General features: G+C 34.6%; 3 protein-coding genes across 3 annotated transcripts; all 3 read right to left on the reverse strand.

Moving 5' to 3' along the window:
• Positions 1–643: 643 nt before the first annotated feature.
• Positions 644–1,567, reverse strand: LOC150069482 (olfactory receptor 5AC1-like). The gene has a single exon (XM_090332912.1). It carries the CDS (start codon positions 1,565–1,567, stop codon positions 644–646), a length of 924 nt encoding a protein of 307 aa, XP_090189038.1.
• An 8,218-nt stretch (positions 1,568–9,785) lies between these two features.
• Positions 9,786–10,703, reverse strand: LOC150069483 (olfactory receptor 5AC1-like). Its single transcript, XM_090332923.1, has one exon. It carries the CDS (start codon positions 10,701–10,703, stop codon positions 9,786–9,788), a length of 918 nt encoding a protein of 305 aa, XP_090189049.1.
• Positions 10,704–15,021: 4,318 nt separating this feature from the next.
• Positions 15,022–15,945, reverse strand: LOC150069484 (olfactory receptor 5AC1-like). The gene has a single exon (XM_090332935.1). The coding sequence runs from the start codon at positions 15,940–15,942 to the stop codon at positions 15,022–15,024; it is 921 nt and encodes a 306-aa protein (XP_090189061.1). The 5' UTR covers positions 15,943–15,945.
• Between the last annotated feature and the right edge of the window lie 7,664 nt (positions 15,946–23,609).

A 23,609-nucleotide genomic window follows, 5' to 3' on the forward strand; every position in this document is an offset into this window, starting at 1 on the left:
ATTTTGTTGTATTATATACAGGTCCATCTCTATATAATCCATATAAAATACAAAATGTAAATTACTGACAGATAATTCTTAAATAGGGATATGATTAATTAAAATAGGTACATGCATATTTATTTATATCAGAAGTCATTAATTTAATTTTATACTCCTGTTATTAAGTAGTAAACCAATTATCTTACCTCTGATTTACTGTTCTTGCCTTCTGTCTCACAGCATGTACTAAAACTGATAGAACAGTAATATCAGAGGAAAATTGATCCATGAAACTGAACAATACACTCAAATAGTCCTGTATTACAAAATTCTTTCATATGATGCTGTATGAATCATTATGAAAAAAATTGTGATCTTATTCATGTATATATGTTATAGGTATGTTTTTTGAGTGAGCATAGTTTTATGTTTATACAAAATGGACCTCATTATTTCTGACAAGTTATGCATGGATAACACTACCACCTGTTCTTTGAGCACATATTCTATGAAATGAGTAGGCAAAGAATGAAAAGGCAAATCTAGATCATGTCATACTGAGTACCTAGAAAATCTGTTAACATGGCAGAGGATTGGATCATAGGACTGAGATTGTTTTTACACAATATGAAGAGGAAACACTCTGACATATTTAGGGTATTCATTTATTTAGTTTTCTTCTCAAGGCACTAATAACCTCTTTGTTCCTCAAACTATAAATAAAAGGATTTAGCAGAGGAATTATTACTGTGTAAAATAACGAAAATAGTTTTTCATACTCTCCAGCTGGTCCAGAACCAGGACAAACGTAAATGAGGAAGAGAGTGCCATAGAACAAAGAGACGGAGAGCAGATGAGCACTGCAGGTGGAGAAAGCTTTGCTTCTGCCCTTCTCAGACTTCTTCTTCAGAATGGCCAAGAGGACATGGGCATACGAGACCAGGATTGTCAGAAAAGTGAAGGCTTGTATGCAGGTGGAAAAAATTAAAAGCACTAGCATATTAACTGCAGAATCTGTGCAAGAAATCTTGAAGAGTTCTAAAATTTCACAGTAATAATAATCTATGATGTTGGATTTGCAGAAAGTTAATCTAACAAATAAACCTACATGAATTGTTAAATGCATAAGACCAACAAAATATGTAACTATGATGAACTTGACACAAAGTCTGTTAGACATCAGCACTGGATACAGCAAAGGATTGCATATGGCTACATAGCGGTCATAGGCCATCACTACCAGAAGGAAGCATTCTGTGGTTGCACTGGAACCCATAAAATAGAATTGGGTGAAACACTCAATTAGGGATACTGCATGATTCTTAGATAGAAAGTTCATAAGCATCTTAGGGGTCACAGAGGATGCAGTGCATGCATCAGCAAAAGCTAAACTGCTGAGGAATAAGTACATGGGGGTGTGAAGATGGGGGTCCTTCCAGATGAGAGCAATCAGTCCGAGGTTACCCACCATGGTGATGAGGTAGATAAGAAGGAACACCAGGAAGAGGGGCAACTGCAGCCCTGGCTGGTCTGTGAGTCCTGTGAGCACAAACTCAGTCACCAGAGTCTGGTTTTCCTCAGCCATAACTGACCAAGACTGTCACTAAAATAGAAAAAAAAACTAACAGTTACAAAAGAACTCAGGGATGAACAAATTCCCAATGGGGATTCTTACCTTAATAGTTTGATTTTTGTTTTCTTCTTTTTATGAGACCAGGATTTGACCTTGGCAAATTTCATTTCTGTACTTCAATATCCCTTAAAAGTCCTCCAAAATAATACAATTGAAATGAGATTTACATAAAGTGGATGAGAAAATTCTCTTCAGTCTAACAATTTTTACAACTGCCTAAACTCTTCAAAAACCATGGAGATCTAATAATCTCCCCATCCCTAAGGAAAAAAATGAATAGTAAGGGCAGTCAGGTAGCTTAATAGATGTAAAACTATCATTGACAGACTTAATAATCGAAGTATTAGGTTACTGAATAAAATAACCCAATGGGCTAGGGTGAAGAATGAAGAGCTCACTTGGAAGGATGAGGCAGGAAGATTGTGAATCTACACTCTGTCTCAAACACACAAAAAAAATGCTCAGAAATAGTTTCAAATATATGCATGATTTTGATATGAAATGAAATATTTCAATCCAATGTACAAATATTAAAAGAAAGAATAATTTAATAGATTGTTCTAGCACTGCTATTTGTACACATAGAAATAGTTACTCCTATATCAGAACCTAATTATAGTCTATAAAATTTGAAAAGTTATAGTGTAATATATCAATTTGAGAAATTCACTCTAAAGTAAAGGAATTTAGTGATGAACAACAATTACATAATCTTAATACAAAATGAATATCTCTGAAGTCCATATTGTAAATTGTAAATTATGAAATTTATCTTCTATATATGTGAAAGAAAGAGTATCAATGTTTGTGAAGTAATACACCTTCTATCTGGTGAATATAATGTAACCCTTCTAATTAATTACACTAAAAATTATGAGCAAAATGAGTTAGGAAAAGAAAAAATAAAAAATAGAGTTAGTAAACTATATAAATAAATAAATTTACACATGAACAAGTTAAAATGACCAAGAAGTAAAATAAAAAAGCCGAATTTCCACATACAGTACACAAATCAAAGTGCCCACTCTTGAGAAATTGAAGCTTTCATATATAATATGCAGAAATATTAATTTTCCATACTTTTTTGAAAATGTTTTCCTAAAATAGGATTAACTTTCATACCTATCATCTTCCTTCTGCAATTTTCTTTTATACATACTCAAGAAGTAAAACTACCCAATCATCCAGAAGCATACTAAATCCACTAACGCAACAATGGTCATTGCAGCACTATTTACCATAGCAAAGATATGGAACCAACCTAGATGTCCCTCAGTTGATGAGTGGATCATCAAGATGTGGTATTTGTACACAATGGAATTCTATGCTGCTGTCAGAAAGAATGACATCGCCCCATTTGTTAGGAAATGGGAAGACTTAGAAAAAATCATATTAAGTGAAGTAAGTCAGACTCAAAGGAACTTAGGCTCAATGGTTTCCCTCATTTGTCATAATCAGTAGAAACCTTGAGTTCTATTAGCAGAGATTTGCAATAGAGCAAAACCTTGATACATAAGGCCATATAGTATGAAGCTAATTGAAAGGACCTCCAGGATATAGAAACAAAAGCAATATAATGAATGATTGTTGTCCTTAATGTACTATGTTATCTCTCATCTCTTTTGCTATCCCTTGGTTATCTCATATTGTTACAGTATCTCACTTTGTTATCTGATATATCAGATATATTTGTATTTGGTTATTTGAAATTGGATAGGGAAAGGGGGAAAACAAGATGTGGGGTGGGGGTGGGGGGAGACAAATGGGGACCAAGACATGTGAAAGGGTATCAATGTATGTGAATTAATGCACCTTCTATCTGGCAAATATCATGAAACCCTTCTATTAATTACAATAAAAAATATATGAAAAAAAGAAGTAAAACTAGTACTGTACAAAATAAATAAGAATATATACTCATTATCTTTTAAAATAGCCAGAAGATACTTTCAAAAGTAAAATGTTGCCAAATCTGCATAAAAATCGGAATATCAAATAGAAAATTGACCATAAAAAAACATATAGCAGCTGCATGAGAAGTACCTAAGAGGAGTAAATGTATAGAAATAAAAGCTAAGGCCAGGAGTTTGGCCTAGTGGTAGAGTGCTTGCCTAGCATGCACGAAGACCCAGGTTCGATTCCTTGGGACCACATGCTTAGATAAAGCCAAAAGTGGTGCTGAGGCTCAAGTGGTCGAGTTCTAGCCTTGAGAAACATCCAAGGACAGTCCTCAGGCCCTGAGCTTAAGCCTAAGACTGGCAAAAAATAAATAAATAAATAAATAAATAAATAAATAAATAAATAAATAAATAAATAAATAAATAAAACTTATTATTTCATTAGTATAAAGAAAATGGCGAGATTTTTTTTGTCTGTTTTTACCAATCTAGAGGTTTGAATTCATGGCCTGGATACTGTTTCTGAGCTCTTTCCGCAAGGCTAGCACTCTACCACTTGAGCCACAGGTCCACTTCTGGCTTCTTATTGGTCAAAGGGAGGTAAGAGTCTCATTTTTTCCTACCTGAGCCGGCTTTGAACCATGATCCTCATACGTTAATCTTCTGAATAGCTAGGGTTCCAGGCATGAGCCACTGTTGCCCTACTACATAGTGTATTTTTTTAAATATCTTCTTTACATGGAGTTAACTGTGAACAATATATGCTAAGTTTATAAACACTAACTTTCCTGGTATGAAAGTAGAGAGAGATATGTGTGGACAAAGGAGACATGAGCTTGGGAGAAATAATCTGAGACAGAATATCCACAATTATCTTACCTTGTAATATGACATCTGTATGTGACATTTTGTGATATATTTATATGTAAGAAGTTCTTCCAATATATTCATATAAAGGGATATATAAAAGAATGATCTCAAAAATGTTAATGGTGGAGAAAAAAGACAAGAACAATGAAATCCCATTGCTTCCCTTTGAAGGAGAGATTTGATACGGAAAAATTATAATTTTAAATTAGATATAATACCATTAAATTTTTATAAGTAAAAATACATTCAGAAATAGCCTTTGGGAGAGATAGAACTTTGAGGACTAACAACTGAAAAGAAATTTGTAATGAGAGTAAACTTATTTTTTTACTATCCCAAAATAATCTGTAATTGCTCATGCTAAGGTTTCAAACTGAGAAGAGTTTCTTGAATACATTTCCTTTCAAATTCTTCTAATTTTTTCTTTTTAACTTATTTATAACATTTAATTAGTGATTAACTAAGAAACAAGATGACTTTGGTGATTTTTAAAAAGAACTCAGAAAATATTTTGTGGAAATTTTTATATGAAGGAGACAAATTATATTAATATAAATAAAAACATCTTACTGTGAGTTGAGTTAAGATTAATCATCTAATCTTAAAATATAAATAGAAATTACTTTCTTAGAAAAACAGGTCAACATAAACAAAATGATTCATCATTGTATCTATACAAAATAAATGAATGAAGTTTTTAATTTTTAATATATATTCACAGAGAACTCTTGTATATACAGGTCAAAAGATTAAGTAAATAAAATCTTAGCCATAAGATAAGCTCCCTAAATTAATTTATCCATGATTTTTATAACCCCAATGACCAAAATGTTGATCTTCATAATACCAGATCATAGAATATTAATTTAGCATTATGTAATATACAAAGTGATATAAGGAGACTATGGGAATATCTTTCTCTTTCTTTAGCCTCTACTCTCATGATACAATACTTTAAAGAATGTATTGTCTACTCAACCACACATACCTTAAGACATAATTTCTAATTCTGAAAATTTATAAAAGAATTTAATCAATATATTTTATGCATCACTTAAGGGAGTGGTCACATTTTTTTAAAAAATCTCTGAAATATATATTGTCCTTAGTTGTAGTACTCAAGTATCCTTTTTTGGTAATCTCTGATTTAGCAAAAAAATTTCCAATATTTTGGTTACCATACTAGTAAATACTAAAAAAAAATACATATTCAGGTGGGCACAGATAGTGGGATAATTTTTAAAGATGCCTTGTATAACATTTTAATTTTTATTTATATATTGTCCCCTTACACATGCATGGCAAAAATATAAAACCAATTAGGGAAAAGCTTTGTACTCTCATCCAATGCCTAAAATTACTGGAAACTAGAAACATGCTCATATTATGGAAATTACATAAATGGCATAGAAAGAAGCAGTATTGTTTGTATACCAATTTTGCCAAAACTCCACACTAAAGGAAGCAGCATTTCTTCTGCTGCTAAAAACCAATTCTTAAAAGGATTCTGAAATTTTTATCTTAAGTTTCCAGGGGATTCCCAGTAGGAGGAATTCAGTGTTGTTCTACTGGGCATTGGGAAATAATCATTAAATCATCTGTACAAGTTATAATGATAAAAAAAATACAGCTTATGTCCTCAGGGTTCCCAGGGACTTGTTTACAAACCATTACTGAACACAGTTTAGATCAACCTGTAGTCATATGCCTTATTTTTCTAATGTTGCCACAGCACATTATCTAATCAAGTTGATTTTCATTAGGAAATCAGAATTAACTTTAGAAACAATATACTCAAATCAGATTTTAAGGTCTTTCCGTATTCTACCATGAAAGAACATTTAAAATTATATTGCTAGTCAAGTCTATAATCCTAGTTACTGAGACTTGGAAGTGACAATCCAAAGCCAGCCATGGCAGAAAAGTCTACAAGACTTACATACCCATGATTTGTGCAGCACACATTATTACAATAGCCAAGGTGAGGAATCAACCTTGATGCCCTTTAACTTCTGAATTATAAAAACGTGATATCATTCACATCTATTTTTATATATGTAATATATGTGTAAATATGGGGTGATTTTAAAGGGCATAGGGAAGAGAGTGAGAGGAAAAGAGTGGGATGAGAGTACATTGGAATGCAATGTCTCTATGTATGATGATAACATAAGAATTGACTGCCATCTACATTGTAAAAATGTATGGAAAATATATAGAATGAAATTCTCTATTTCACAAGCCTTGGTGCAAATTATTACCTTTTTTCTTAAATTGATAAAGGTAGACAGAAAGCAGACAACATCTATACACCAATTTTTTTCATATATTTTTATTGTAATTAATAGAAGGGTTACATTATATTTGCCAGAGAGAAAGTACATTAGTTCACATACATTGATACCCTTTCACATGTCTTGGTCCCCATTTCCCTCCCCCCCACTCCCACCCCTCACCTTGTTTTCCCCCCTTCCCTATCCAATTTGAAATAACCAAATACAAATATATCCAATATATCAGATAACAAAGTAAGATACTGTAACAATATGAGATAATCAAGGGATAGCAAAAGAGATGAGAGATAACATAGTACATTAAGGAAAACAATCACTCATTCTATGGCTTTTGTTTCTATATCCTAGAGGTCCTTTCATTTAGCGTCATACTATATGGCCTTATGTATCTAGGTTTTGCTCTATTGTAAATCTCTGCTAGGAGAGCCCAAGGTTTCTACTGATTATGACAAATGAGGGAAACCATTGAGCCTAAGTTCCTTTGAGTCTGGCTTACTTCACTTAATAAGATTTTTTTCTAAGTCTTTCAATTTCCTAACAAATGGGGCAATGTCATTCTTTCTGACAGCAGCATAGAATTCCATTGTGTACAAATACCACATCTTGTTGATCCACTCATTAACTGAGGGGCATCTGGGTTGGTTCCATATCTTTGCTATGGTAAATAGTGCTGCAATGACCATTGTTGTGCTAGTGGATTTGGTCTGTCCTTGTTTCTGGACAATTGGGTAAATGCCTAGTAGTGGAATTGCTGGGTCATAGGGGAGCTCTATGCTTAGTCTTTTGAGGAACTGCCATACTGCTTTCCCTAGTGGTTGAACAAGTTTGCACTCCCACCAGCAGTGTAGTAGTGATCCCTCCTGGCCACATCCCCTCCAACATCTGTTGTTACTAGTTTTCTTGATCCTGGCCATTCTAACTGGAGTGAGGAGGAATCTTAGAGTTGTTTGTTTTTGCATTTCTTTTATGACCAGAGATGTCGAGCATTTCTTCATGTGTCTATAGGCCATTTTTGTTTCTTCTTCAGAGAAGACTCTCCTTAAGTCTTTGGCCCATCTTTTAATGGGATGGTTGTTTCTTTGGAGATTAGTTTTGGGGTGATTCAATTTTTTGAGCTGTTGATATATTTTAGATATGAGGCCTTTATCAGTTGTGTGGTTTGGTGAAGATCTTCTCCCATTCTGTAGACTTCCTAATTAATTTACTAGCTATGTCCTTTGTATGGACCAATTTTTATTAAACATTTATTCTTAGTCACACAGCATTCCTCTGCCAGAAACAATTTTTAAAAAATCTTTTGCAGGACAAATAGACTGAAGTCATGCAAAATAAGCTGGTTTCAGTGGGACAAAGGTCTCATATTTTTGCTCATATATCACATATAGACAAAAAATACACTCTTAGCTGTCTACATATCCATACAGATTTATACTTAGATGTATACAAATATATATGCATAACATGATTGTGATTGTGGGACTGAGGGGTGCAAGCAAGAAGGAGAGAGTGATAGAAACACAACTACTAGAGGAATATATAAGTATGAGAAAAGCATAAGAAAAGTGAATTCTATTGTAAGTAGTGGTGTGAAGTATGATATAGAAAAAAGTACACATGTGTAATTCTCATGTACAAAGAAGTAGTGGCTCTTCTTGAGATAACAGAGTTAGTCAATGACAAAATCTGGGTAATGACTTCTGTAAAGTTTTAAAATTGTATCTTTAAGTAGTTATACAAAGGAATTGCCATTTAAACAAGCAGTCAGTTAATAAAATATATCTTGATCAATATCACCCCTTAAACATTCTTAATTTTGTAGCATTGGATCACATGGTCACGTTTAAGAAATGAGAAATCTCTGCAACTGGGTTGACTGAGTTGTACTGCAAACCATCACTTTTATGGAGATTCTGCATCCAAATGGAAGTGTACTGTTGGAATCAGAACTCAGAAAAAGTGGCACAAACTGCAGATTCAGGAAGAGGAATAGGATTCTGAGGAGACTGAATCACTAACACCCTGTGCATATTTGTTTATACAGCAATATGATAGGAGACTTACACAGTTTACATAAGAAAATATGAATTGACCAAACATATCTGTTCTTTTAATATGTCAAGTTATAAGACATAATATATTCAACTGATTTGTCTGCATAAAGAATAAGTGTTCCAACAAGAGCTTTATATTGTGTGACTGTTGTTCTTAATGTTATATTTCTTTTCTCTTTTGTTGCCCTTTGGTTAATCTCATATCTTATTATATTTGGTTTAGCAATATTATTATATTTCCAAAGCAGTTTTAAGTTTACACATTCTGACATTCAGGCATAATTTAAATATATAATTAAATATTTACTAAATAAAGATTTATTTCTTAAGTATTTATAAAATATATATTCAATATATGTTTAATATCTGTATTTAATGAGTATAGCAAATATACAATATTTATTAAATAAATATATTAAAGCAATGAACTTATGTATTAGTTTTTCCTTTGAAGGAATATATACTTCAAGTGGTATAAACTATGTCATTAACAACTAATTTATGAGTTTCAATGTGATGCTTTGATTATGAATTCAAATGGTATATCAGGGATCTACCCTCAATATTCTTATTAACTATTTTGATGAATGTAAAATATTATCACAAAGACAAATACAACTGGAACAAACTTATACCTCATGTAACAGCATATAAACTCTCAATTCAGCAACTCTTAAGTGGCCATGCCAACAAAAGAAAATAGATGATCTGGGGTTAGTGGAAGTAAGTAGAGTTTTCCCAGTGATTTTCTTTCATTCTGTTTATTTTGTTTTGAGACAGAAGAGTTTTGCAGGTACCCTAGGCTGGATTCCTATACCCAATCCTGCCCCATCCTCCTGAGTCCGGGGATTCCTGGCTCAAACTATTAAATTAGTGAGAAGGCAGACAGCAAGGGAATGAGAGTTTCTACAACGTACGAACAACAGGTTAAACTAATCAAAGAAAACCAGCCTGACAAGGAGAGTATGTACTTGCTTTTAGGTGTAAAACATAAGAAAATTTGCTAACATATACTATAAATGAACAAAAATAGAACCCAGGAATGTTTCTGAAACAGTTATTTCATTACTTTACTGAGTGCACCTAAAACTTCTTTGTTTCTTAGGCTATAAATGAAAGGGTTCAGCAGAGGGATTATGATGGTGTAGAACAGTGAGTACATTTTATCCTGGTATTTATCAGGGCCAGTCCCAGGACGCACATACATGAAGAAGAGAGTGCCGAAGAACAAAGACACAGAGAACAGGTGCGCGCTGCACGTGGAGAAGGCTTTGCTTCTGCCCTTCTCAGATCTCTTTTTCAGGATGGCAAACAGGACACGTGTATAAGAGATAATGATACAAAGGAAAGAAAATTCTTGTATAGCAGTGGCAAATACAAAAATCACTAATGCATTAATAGATGGATCCGTGCAAGAAATTTTAAATAGTGGCAAGATTTCACAGTAGAAGTGGTCTATCACATTCGACTTGCAGAAAGTTAGTCTGAATAATAATCCAACGTGAATTAAAGGGTGCAGGACGCCAATGCCATAGGATACGCTGATCATCCACAAGCAGCGTGTGTTAGACATCACCACTAGGTACATCAAAGGGTGACAGATGGCGACATAGCGGTCATAGGCCATCATCATCAGCAGTAAAATCTCTGAGGTTGCGCTATAACAAAAGAAGTAATATTGAAAGAAACACTCAAGCCTGGATATCATGTGGCTCCTTGTTAAAAGGTTCATAAGCATTTTGGGGGTCACAGAAGACGAGGTGCATGCATCTGCAAAGGCCAGACTCCCGAGGAAATAGTACATGGGTGTGTGAAGGTGGGGGTCCTTCCAGATGAGCAACATCAACCCCAGGTTTCCCAGCATGGTGATGACATAGATGGAGAGGAACACCAGGAAGAGAGGGACTCGCAGCTCTGGACGCTCTGTGACTCCTTTCAGGAAAAACTCAGTCATCAATGTCTCGTTTGCCTCCATGGCGTCCCCTCAGAGTGCAATGAGGGAAGGGTCAGAAGAAACCACCAGTTGTCATGCAAAGACTTATGGGATGGCAGTCCCCACACTCACATTTCAGATTCCCATAGATTTAAAGATAGGAAGATTTTGTTTTGTTCTTGGATAAGCACACCTAAAATGTGGAGATTTTACACAGAATTTTTAGATGAAGAATTTTTGTAGTATATAATTACTTGAAAGATTACTAAGGTGACTCTAGATATCGATATACATGGTTTTATACTTTAGAGGGCAAAATTAATGAAAGTTACACATGAAGGATATATTTCACATGCAATTTAAGTATTTACCAAACATGTTTTTCAGGCACAATTCTCTTCTAATTCTTCAATTCTAATTCTCTTCAATTTTTGAAGAGCTCACTAGTATCTTATAAACTGAGCCAAGTTGTTTTTATGTTTTTTATTATAGTACATATAATTCTTTCTTTCTAAGGTATTAATAAATCAAGTAATAAGGCAATATTTTGAAACCATGTTTTAACTTCTAAGATGAAAAAACTTTTCTATTTGTAGCTTAGTTACAAACAACCTGTAGATCAGATAATACAGGCATGATGTTAAAAAAAATCTGAAGAAACACATTCATATAAACACCTATCTATTCAAATGGATTCTTTGTATATTAAATTTAGGCTGAAGGGTCATTATGGAATAGGCCAACATAAAAAATTACCCAATTAAATGAGTATGGCTTATAATTTTTACATTTATGCATGTTTCCAAACAAATGGAGTGAGTTTTGTTTTGGGTTTCAATTATATGTGAGAATGAGAAGAAAGGTAGAAAGTAGACTCAAGCTAAACTTTGATCCAAGAGTTCAATAAGCCACAATCAACAAGAATAAATTTTAGAAATTCAGGTGTACCCAAATCATTAACAACCCAGAGCATTTTTCCACTGACAGCTATATACAGCTCTTGGCATGCGATGTTCCATGCAGATCCGTGCCTTGGTGGTCCAAATTAGAAAGTGGCCAGGTAGAAAGACCAGCCCTGAGGGTGTAAATATTCAATTAAGTATTTTCAAGTCATTGTTTTATTCTTGATGTTGTAACAGTACCTATGTGTGACGCAGGTCCTTGTGTTGAGGAGATGAGGCTTGCATTCCCGACTTCTAGGTTAATGGCATAAGACCAGGTGCACATACCAGTAACACATGCTCTCACTTCTGTAAGGAGTCACCAGTTTTTATAGAATTAAATACAGATTTTACAGCAAAGACAATGAAGGCTAGACAATGATTATCTGATGATGTTTACCTAAGCACAACATTGATAATTTAAGGAGTTACTGGGAAAATGCACATTTGAAGGAATAATATTGAGTCAGTAAATGCTTATGAAAGAACTAAAATATGGCCGGGAGTTTGGCCTAGTGGTTAAAGTGCTTGCCTAGCATGCATGAAGACCCGGGTTCGATTCCTTGGTACCACATACATAGAAAAAAGCCGGAAGTGGTGCTGAGGCCCAAGGGGTAGAGCTCTAGCCTTGAGAAAGTCCAAGGACAGTGCTCAGACCCTGAGCTCAAGCCCAGGACTGGCAAAAAAAAAAAAAAAAAAGAACTAAAATATGTTTAAGAGAAAAACAACTGTCCTTCACCAGATAATCTGTTTTGTGGAAAAGGGTTTTTTTCTAACTGTATTAAGAATGTAAGCACAAAGAAAACAATTTCATAATTTTTCTTTGGATGTAAAATGCACTGACAGGAGAAATGGGAAAGGTAATAACAATTTTCGACCAAGTATGAAAAAGTCAATTTTCCTGAAAATATCAACTCATCCTTATTTTGTAGCAGCTAAGAAGGCAATAATGATATCCACTTTGAGACTTCCAGGGACTCTGTCTTAAGCAAGAAGCAGATGAGGAAGCACATAATCTACAAGTATAGGGAAATCTTCATACATGGGAAAATTTCAACAGCCAGAACAATTTTCACATTTAAAGACACTGATCTCACAATTAGATAATCCCTTCTAAATACTGTCTCAATTAAACACAGTGCGATATATGTACGTAGGTATGTATATGTATGTATATGTATGCATATATTTATGTGGATCCTGGGGCTTGAACTTAACACCTGGGCACTGTACCTGAACCTCAACTAGTTCAAGACTAGTGCTCTACCTCTTGAGTCACAGCACTACTTCCTGCTTTTTTCTGAGCAGCTTATTGGAGATTAGAGACCTGTAGATTGAGGAGTTAGGATACAGGTGTGAGCTACCAGCACTCAGCAATTAAAAATTTGCCAAGAAAACTTCAGAGTTACTAAGTGATTATGTATGTAAGAGTATGAACTGTTTAAAAAATTCTGATTGAAATGTCATTTTCAGGCTGCCTTCCACCCATTGTCCAAGAGATTAACACTCTTCACTACTTTTAATAAGTTGTGTAATTTAGACAGTAATTTACAGAGTCTACTGAACAATCATATGACCACATTCAAAACTTTATTTTACAAACTTGTACTATTTATTCACAAGAAGTAGTAGGGATTGAACAATATGCTGTACTTAGCATTCAATTTCGTGTCTGCTTTCTATTTCCTTTGGACAAAAATGACAAAGTCCTGGTACCAAGATGATTTAACTTTACAATGCATAATGGTAGTATATTAAAATATGTCATTCTCACCCAATTCCTATAAGATGCTCAAGCATGGATGCCAGAGATGTGAATCTTCATGGAGAATGCCCACTGGAAAGTACAAGAGGTGATCGTTTTCCTGTTTCCATTTTCTTTCAAAGCAGTTTGAAGGGAATGGTTTTTATTTCTCCCTGCCTTAAACCCTGTTTGTGAAGTGAATATTGGATCTCCCTCAATGCTTCCATGCAACTCCCTGTAGGGCAAAGCCAGTCTAGTGGGCATTATGGACTCACAAGCAGGTAATTAACGACAAGCCAATCGCAATTATCATTTTTACATGTTTTAAAATCTTATAGGTTAATTATAAGAAAATGCAAAGTTAGTTTATATTGCTTCAGATGAAAATGACTATCCATGCAAATTTGATTCTGAGAAAAATTAATATACTACTTCATATGGAAAAATTTTATGACCAAGAAATGTTTTGCTGGGAGTGGAGCCCAGCCAGCTGAAGGCACTGTGCAGATGCACTGAGAACTTTGTGTAGAAACTGAACCCTAAACATGCTGAACCAACTCTGCCTGTCTTGGCATTTGCCTGAATGAGCTCTACAAATTGCAATTGCTTCAAGAATATTTCATTCTATAGATTATTTGTTCATTGATAACATAGAGCTCACAAAAATATCTTACACCACAATTATTTAGGAGGGCATAAATACTTTTTATTATTATCTTTAAGTCATTGTACAAAGGAGTTGTCATTCAATAAAGTAGTTTATGAATACAATGAATCTTGATCAGTATCCCCCATTCATCTCCATCCCTCCAAACCTCATCCCTTCCCTCAGTGTTCTTAATATTTTTTTTCCAGTTGTGGAGCTTTAACTCAGAGCCTGAGCACTGTCCTTGGACTTTTCTCAAGGCTAGACCTCTACCACTTGAGCCACAGCACCACTTCCAGCTTTTTTCTATGTATGTGATACCAAGGAATCAAACTCAGATCTTCGTGCTTGCTACGTAAGCACTCTACCACTAGGCCAAACTCCCGGCCCCGGTGTTCTTAATTTTGCAGAATATACATTGAGTTTTATGAATACATTCTTCCTCATCCTTTCTCTAATCATTTTGTCTTTAATGAAGGATTTAAAATAATGTAAATTCAAATGAATTTCAAAATGTAAGTATGTAGAAACATATTTATTGGTGTAAGAAAGACCTAAGAATGTGATGACTATAGTTTGAGTTTCTGCTTTAATATTTAATTAAAAATGTTTGCTGTCAGTGTTTGGAGTCAATTAGACAAGTGATGACAGTTACAATTTAAAGTCAAACATAGCTACCCTAACATTCTGTAGTCATTCAGCAACAAGTAGTTTTATTATTTATCAAGAACAGTTAAATATAGAAATTGATTTAAGCTAGGGGCCGCGAGTTTGGCCTAGTGGTAGAGTGCTTGCCTAGCATGCACGAAGACCCAGGTTCAATTCCTCGGTAACACATACATAGAAAAAAGCCAGAAGTGGTGCTGAGGCTTAAGTAGTAGAGCTCTAACTTTGAGAAAGTCCAAGGACAGTGCTCAGGCCCTGAGCTCAAGCCCACAACTGGCAAAAAAAGAAAAAGAAATTTATTTAAGCTAAAAGAGAAATGGAAAAAATAAAGTTTTCTGAAACAATATTTGTTTATTTGTTTGTTTACTTATTTATCACTTTTCTCAAGGCACCTAAAACTTCTTTGTTTCTTAGGCTGTAAATGAAAGGGTTCAGTAGAGGAATTATGATGGTGTAGAACAGTGAGTACATTTTATCCTGGTATTTATCAGGGCCAGTCCCAGAGCACACATACATGAAGAAGAGAGTGCCATAAAACAAAGACACAGAGAACAGGTGTGCACCACACGTAGAGAAAGCTTTGCTTTTGCCTTTTTCAGACTTCTTTCTCATAATCACAAGGAGGACCCGGATATAAGAAATAATGATACTCATGAAAGTAATAGCTTGTATACAACCAGCAAAAATCAAAACCACTAATGCATTGAGAGAGGGGTCCGTGCAAGAAATAGTGTAGAGTGGTAAGATTTCACAGTAGAAATGGTCTATTACATTCGACTTGCAGAAAGTTAGTCTAAATAATAGTCCAACATGAATTAAGGGATGCAGAAAACCAATCAGAAAGGACACACTGATCATCCTTGTGCAGCGTCTGTTGGTCATCACCATTAGATAGAGCAAAGGGTTGCAGATGGCGACATATCGGTCATAGGCCATCATTACCAGGAGAAAACATTCTGTGGTTGCACTGGATCCAAAGAAATAATATTGGAGCATGCATTCAAAGAGGGATATGGTTTTCCCATTATCTAGGCTGTTGACAAGCATCCTGGGGGTCACTGAGGATGAGGTGCATGCATCTGCAAAGGCCAGACTCCCAAGGAAATAGTACATAGGTGTGTGAAGGTGGGGGTCCTTCCAGATGAGCAACATCAACCCCAGATTTCCCAGCATGGTGATGATATAGATGGAGAAGAACACCAGGAAGAGAGGGACTTGCAGCTCTGGACGCTCTGTGATGCCTTTGAGAACAAACTCAGTCACTAATGTCCCGTTTCCCCCCATCACATCCACTTAAGTCACCCACTGCAATGAGAGAGGGTGGTAAAGAAAGACTTGTCCACATTTACACAGACTAATGTCTGAGTATAGTTTCAGATGCTTCTGTCTTACAAGATGCAATATTAGAGTATTTTTCTTTTAAAAAACATACCTAAAATGTGAATCATCTTACAATGTTGAGGTCAGAGGATTTTTTTAGATGACTTATTAGAAAGGTGAATGAAGATGCTGTAGAAGTTTAATTTTATTAAACTTAGAGTCATTGTAATTGTTAGACTGACAGGATGATGTTGGTGATAGGTGGTGATGATATCAGATGAATAAAAAGAAAGAGAAAGAAGGAATAAGAAAGGAAAAGAGAATGATGGGAGGGAAGGAGCGGGGATTACACGGAAGTATTAAAAAAATCCTGGAAACCATAAAGGAAATACTTTACAAGTCCAAATGGACTTAAAAGAACTTGGAGAATTCAATTTGTTAGCAATTAATTCATAGTTTTATACTGCACAAAAATGGGTCAAACTTTGGTATTAATGTTATATAATAGTCTTTCTTTCTGAGACATTAATTCACCAAGAAATGAGATAAACTTTGTTATTGCTTATACCTACGTATATCATCAATATCCTAAATTTCACACACATATTTTAAATTTTTTTCTCAGTAAATTTATGTGAGCAGAACCTTGATCTGATCTGATCAAATAATTACTTAGTATCTCCTAAGTGACAACACTGTTATTCTTACCTTTGCCACATGGATTTTGTACATCAAGTGATATGGTCATGTTACTAAAATAAGGGTTTTCTGGGGTCAGGAGTGTGACTTGGTGGTAGAGTACTTGGCGAGCATGCACAAAGACCCGAGTTTGATTCCTCAGTACCACATACATAGAAAAAAGCTGGAAGTGCTGTATGGCTGAAGTGGTAGAATTCTAGCCTTGAGAAAGCCCAAGGACAGTGCTCAGGCCTTGAATCCTGAATTCAAGCCCCAGGACTGGCAAAATAATAATAATAAGGGTGGTTTTCTGTCTCTGTCTCTGTCTCTGTGTCTCTGTATGTCTCTGTGTCTCCATCTCTCTTCTCCCTATCTCTCTTCCTCTCCCCCTCTCCCTCTCTCCCCTTGCCCACCTCTGTATCTGCTCCCGGGGCTTAAATTCAGGGCTTGTGTGCTGTCCCTGAGCTTTTTGCCTCAAATCTAGTGCACTACCACTTGAGCTCTACTTCTAGCTTCCAGCTTTTTGTTAATTGGAGATAAGAGTCTTACTGGATTTTTCCTGCTCATTCTTACTTCAATCCACAATCCTCATATCTTAGCTTCCTGAGTAGTTGGGTGCTGGTCAAATGTCTTTTTTAAGAGGATACACACACACACACACACACACACACACACACACACACACACACATACACCACAGTAGCAGCTAGTCTGTATACCAAAGACAGATCTGAGAAATGTCAGTAGATATGCTGATAGAGATTTCTTTGTGTAATTTAGAATGAATATTTCAGAAATCACCATTCTAAAGATTATGTATTGATGTGTTTTCTTGCTCTATTAGATAATATGAGCATTATTATCAACTTAAAGTTAGAATGTAAATTCACAAAAGAAACCACAGTAGAAAAAAATGCTGTGTTTCAATACCTGTACTGAAAATTGTGACTATTTTTAAATATAATATCAAAGAAGAAATACTGAAGACAATAAACAATAGCAATGATAAAAATTACAAGGGCAGAATAAAACAGCCAATCTAAAAAAATGTACTTACAAGTTTTATAAGCCTGCAATGTAAGTAAGGATTGATGCCATCGAATGTGAGGAAGGAAGAAATCTAAGTCTATCTTATCACAGTGAATTTCTTAAATGACAAATTAAGCAAGACTTTAGATATAACATATGTTATATATTTGGGTCCTTTAGTGATAAAAAAGGACATACTCATATACTCATATAAAAATAGCAAGTCTAAGTAGAACCATTCAAGGAAATATTTAGAAGTCTAACTCTCAGAATTTTATTCCCCTTGGTTGTGATACCACACGCATATTTTTAATTCCATTACCAATTTATTGACTTAAAACTTCTCTTTTGCCCAATTCTGTGATGATCTGAAACTAATTTTCTCTAAACACCTCATCTGTAATGAAAGAAAATGAAAAGTATCCAGACAATAAAATACAATTAAAAATAGCTGGTGAAAAATACACTAACGAAAAATAATTTTGAAACAATACAAGGCTTAGAAGCAGCAGAATCATGTATTTTAAAATGCAGCTAAGTTTGTCTGTGGAAACCAGTTAATTTTCATCTTTATTGGGAACAGGAAAAGCAAAATGCACTAACAGAGAGGTTGGTAATGTTGGCAGTCATTATTAAGTAAGATTGCCACTGTCACACTGAAAAAAATCCTATTATCCTTACTTTGTGTCTGCCACGAATACAATGGGAAGCTCCCTCTGCAGCCATCATAAACTCTTCTGCTCTGCACACTCCAGCAGCACTGTCTAACCAAACCAAGAAGGATAGTCTGGGACTCCCAGACACTCTATCTCTCCCTGTGATATTCAGTTATTAGAAAGCCTCCCTGATTCTGGAAGATTTCCAAATTAAATGCCAAAATGAACTCCCACCTTTAAAAACATTACTTTTAAAAAATCAATAAATTGATTCTATTACACACTTTTTAATGAAAGATATAATCCATCCATCCAAATTTTAGAATCTTTCAGCTTCAGTTCCATTTTATACTTACAGGGTGATTAAGTCTAATGCAGATCCTGAGTTCTCATAAATATTATGGGTTCCCCCAGACCTTCCCCATCAACTATCTATAAAATACCTATGCATTGCTTTTAATAAACAGTAAAGAGCTTAATTACACCAATTCTGTAATTCATTGACATGATTTTAGTTCCAGCCTTTATGCTGAGAATATGTGCCTATGCATCTATAAAGGTTAAGAGGTACTGAACAAAATGCTTTCTTTAGCTTTCCCTTTTAGTAAATTCCTAAGAAAATTTGTTTTACATAGATTAATAGCTCATGAAAAACACTTGGTGTTGAAATAATTCTGAGACAGTAAAATAAAGATTGTATTCTCACCCAGCTTCTATAAGAATATGCATAAGCTTTACATCTTTTTGATGAACCATTAAGTTCAAGAAGGAAGAGATCAACGATGATCATTCAATCCCTGTTAATTTTCCTTATAAAAAAAAAGTAGACCGGAAAGAATATGATTTACTTCTCTTACTAACTGTATTTGTGAACAAAGGAACTCCCTTGGTGCTACTAAAAGGTTCCCTATAGAATAAAGTCAATCTTCTGGTTATTGTAAACAAATCAACAAATTGTTACAAACAATCCTATTGCATTTTTCTAATGAAAACACAATACTTTAATAAAAATTGCAAATATGATCCTTTAGGTGAACTAAACTTGAACTTGACTGACTGAGAAATAACGTTTACTGCATACATATGTCTGTGTTTTATTCATTTTGGGGACAACTATTAATTGTTTTCATAGCAATTGATTAATTTTACACCTCGATTCTGGAAAGTTAGCTTCTAATGATATTGTAGTGGAATGTTTCACTCACCGTGCTTCCCACTGAATCTTCTAATTTTGTCAATATTTTCTCACTATTAAATATGAAATACCTTTCTCATAATTTGTTCTAAGAAAGTTCTAGAAACATAATTTTAAGATAATGAAAATGTAGAAAAACATAAATATCAATTTTTATGATTTCACTAAGCATTGGAGGATATATTTAAGCTTTTACTGCAAATTTCATCCAATCTGGGTGTCTTTATTTGCATACAATAATTATGTATGATTTTAAAAACAAAACTATGTCATTATGAATCATTTAGTGCAATTATCATCCAATATGGATGTCTTTATTTGCATATGGTAGTTATGTATGCTTTTGAAAACAAAAATAGGAGCTGGGAGTTTGCCTTAATGGTACAGCTCTTGCCTAGCATGCATGAAGACCCTGGTTCAATTCCTTGGCACCACATACATAAAAAAAGCCAGAAATGGTGCTGTGGCTCAAGGGGCAGAGTACTAGCCTTGAGGAAAAAGTCGAAGGACAGTGCTCAGGACTTGAGTTAAAGCCCCAGGACGTGCAAAAAAATGTTATTAGTATACACATCATGATTTTTCATTAAACAATAAATATTATATTTGAAAAACATACTTTTCTGTCTCTAAATTTTAATGAAAATCTATAATTATAAAAACTTGAAAGTAACGTGCATAAATGCATACATTATTAAAAATTTGTCTTATATATATGATGAAATACTCAACATCTCGGACCATAAAAGAAATGCAAATCAAAACAACTCTAAGATTCCACCTCACACCAGTTAGAATGGCCAGGTTCAAGAAATCTAATAACAAGTCCTGGAGGGGATGTGGCCAGGAGGGATCACTACTACACTGTTGCGGGGAGTGCAAACTAGTTCAACCACTATGGAAAGCAGTTCCTCAAAAGACTAAATATAGAGCTCCCCTACAACCTAGCAATCCCACTCCTTGGCATTTACCCAATCATGCAGAAACAAGGACATACTAAATCCACTAGCACAACAATGTTCATTGTGGCACTATTTACCATAGCAAAGATATGGAACCAACCCAGATGCCCCTCAGTTGATGATTGGATCAACAAGATGTGGTATTTATACACAATGGAAATCTTAACTTTTTTCTTTTTTTTCTCATATATTTTATTGTAATTAATAGAAGGGTTACATTATATTCACCAGATAGAAGGTGCATTACTTCACATACATTCTCATGTCTTGGTTCCCAATTCCTTCCACCCACCCCCGCCCCTCATCTTGTTTTCCTCCCTTCCCTATCCAACTTCAAATAACCAAATATGCATATATAAAATATATCAGATAACCAGGTGAAATACTGTAACAACATGAGACAACCAAGGGATATCAAAAGAGATGAGAGATAACATAGTACATTAAGGACAACAATCACTCATTATATGGCTTTTGTTTCCTTATCTTTGAGGTCCTTTCATTTAGCATCATACTATATGGCCTTAAGTATCTAGGTTTTATTCTATTGTAAATCTCTGCTAGGAGAGCCCAAGGTTTCTGCTGATTAGGACAAATGAGGGAAACCATTGAGCCTATGTTTCTTTGAGTCTGGCTTACTTCACTTAATATGATGTTTTCTAAGTCTTTCCATTTCCTAACAAATGGGGCGATGTCATTCTTTCTGACAGCAGCATAGAATTCCATTGTGTATTAGTACCACATCTTGTTGATCCAGTCATCAACTAAGGGGCATCTGGGTTAGTTCCATATCTTTGCTATGGTAAATAGTGCTGCAATGAACATTGTTGTGCTAGTGGATTTCATATGTACTTGTTTCTGGACAATTCGGTAAATGCCAAGTAGTGGAATTGCTGGGTCATAGGGGAGTTCTATGTTTAGTCTTTTGAGGAACTGCCATACTGCTTTCCATAGTGGTTGAACCAGTTTGCACTCCCCCCAACAGTGTAGTAGTGATCCCTCCTGGCCACATCCCCTCCAGCATCTGTTTTTAGATTTCTTGATCCTGGCCTTTCTAACTGGAGTGAGATGGAATCTTAGAGTTGTTTCTTTTATGGCCAGGGATGTGGAGCATTTCTTCATGTGTCTATAGGCCATTCTTATTTCTTCTTCAGAAAAGACTCTCTTTAACTGTTTGGCTCATCTTTTAATGGGATGGTTGTCTCTTTGGAGATTAGTTTGAGAGTGATTCAATTTTTTGAGCTGTTGATATAATTTAGATATGAGGCCTTTGTCCGTTGTATGGTTAGTGAAGATCTTCTCCCACTCTGTAGGCTTTCTAGGTAATTTGCTAGCTGTGTCCTTTGCAATACAGAAACTCTGCAGTTTAATGCAATCCCACTTATCCAGACTTTCTCTGATTTGTTGTGTTTCTTGGTCCTTATTAAGAAAGTTTCGACCTGTGCCAAGGAGACCTAGTGTATCTCCTTACACAATGGAATTCTATGCTGCTGTCAGAATAAACGACATGGCTCCATTTGTAAGGAAATGGAAAGACTTGGAAAAAATCATATTAAGTGAAGTAAGTCAGACTGAAAGGAACATAGGCTCAGTGGTTTCCCTCATTTGTCATAATCTGTAGAAAACTTGGGCTCTCCTAGCAGAGATTTACAATAGAACAAAACCTAGATACATAAGGCCATACAGGATGACACTAAATGAAAGGACCTCCAGGATATAGAAACAAAAGCCATATAATGAGTGATTGTTGTCCTTAATGTACTATGTTATCTCTCATCTCTTTTGCTGTCCTTGGCTGTCTCATATTGTTACAGTATTTCACCTTGTTATCTGATATATTGTTTATATGCATATTTGGTTACTTGAAATCAGAGTGGGAAGCGGTAAAACAAGATGAGGGCAGGGGTGGAGGTAGGGAAATGGGGACCAAGACATGAGAAAGGGTATCAATATTTGTGAAGTAATGCACCTTCTATCTGGTGACTATAATGTAACCCTTCTATTAATTACAATAAAAAATATTTGAAAAAATTGTCTTATAAAATTTATGCAATAAGTCATAGAAGTAAAGTTTGTATTTTACAATGCAAATGTAACAATATGAGATAACCAAGGGACAACGAACCATACAACAGACCAAAATAACAATTTTGACATGGCAATTTGTCTTTTTTTCTTGTTCCTTTCTAGATTATCTTACTAGCAATAGAGCAAATATGGTATTCCATTTATTGTTTACAAGCTACTTATACAACCAAATATAATTTTAAGTAAGATAATTTGGATGGATCGTATAAAACAACTTAAAAATTTTAGAGTATCATTTAAGTATAAGATATGTATTTCCATAAACAAGAAACCATGACTTAAAAATCATACATGATGATGATAAATGTCAACAGTTGTACTGATTTCATGTTGGAATCACTGCCAGACTTACAAATGAGGAAATATCTCAAATTTACCTGATGAATTAAACATTAATGGACTCAGGTATATTGAAGAATTAGTAACAGAGTACAAGGAAAAAAACCAACAAAACAACTACAGAAGTGAGGAGGCTTATTATCTGAAACTAGAGGAAAAGCTTCAATTTTTTCTCATTGCTTATGCTAGCAATAAATTTTCATCCATATCCTTTAGGGTTAAGGTAAGTTCCTTCTATATATTTTTTAGTATTTTTACCAGGAGTGGGAATTGAACTTTATCAGATTCCCTTTCTGTATCTATTAAGATAGTCATTATCAGTTTTGGTTTATTATGTTAATGTTGTATGCATGCATATATGGAATTATATGAGACCACTTGCTATGTACAATTTTATATAGTCCAATTTAAAGTAAAAAAAATGGCAGACAAAATCACATCAATTCAAAAATCTCCTACACAGGAAATGAAACAATTATATTAGTGAAAAGAATGAGAGAAAATCTTTACCAGCTATTTACATGATATGAAAATTAACATTTAGAATGTCTATAGAACTCAATATATTAGATACTAAAATAACTAAAAATAACCTTATTGATAAAGAACAAATTGAATAGACAATTCCCCAAAGAAGAAATAAAAATGGAAACTAGACACAGGAAGGTGTATTCAACAACATTAGTC

The sequence above is a fragment of the Megascapheus bottae genome, chromosome 1 (assembly GCF_031878675.1).
Source record: "Megascapheus bottae isolate mThoBot1 chromosome 1, mThoBot2.hap1, whole genome shotgun sequence".
Classification (NCBI taxonomy): Eukaryota; Metazoa; Chordata; class Mammalia; order Rodentia; family Geomyidae; genus Megascapheus; species Megascapheus bottae.

Bases quoted from the DNA above. Each gene is read 5' to 3' on its own strand.
- LOC150069482 (XM_090332912.1), bottom strand. From the start codon at position 1,567: ATGGCTGAGGAAAACCAGACTCTGGTGACTGAGTTTGTGCTCACAGGA.
- LOC150069483 (XM_090332923.1), bottom strand. From the start codon at position 10,703: ATGGAGGCAAACGAGACATTGATGACTGAGTTTTTCCTGAAAGGAGTC.
- LOC150069484 (XM_090332935.1), bottom strand. From the start codon at position 15,942: ATGGGGGGAAACGGGACATTAGTGACTGAGTTTGTTCTCAAAGGCATC.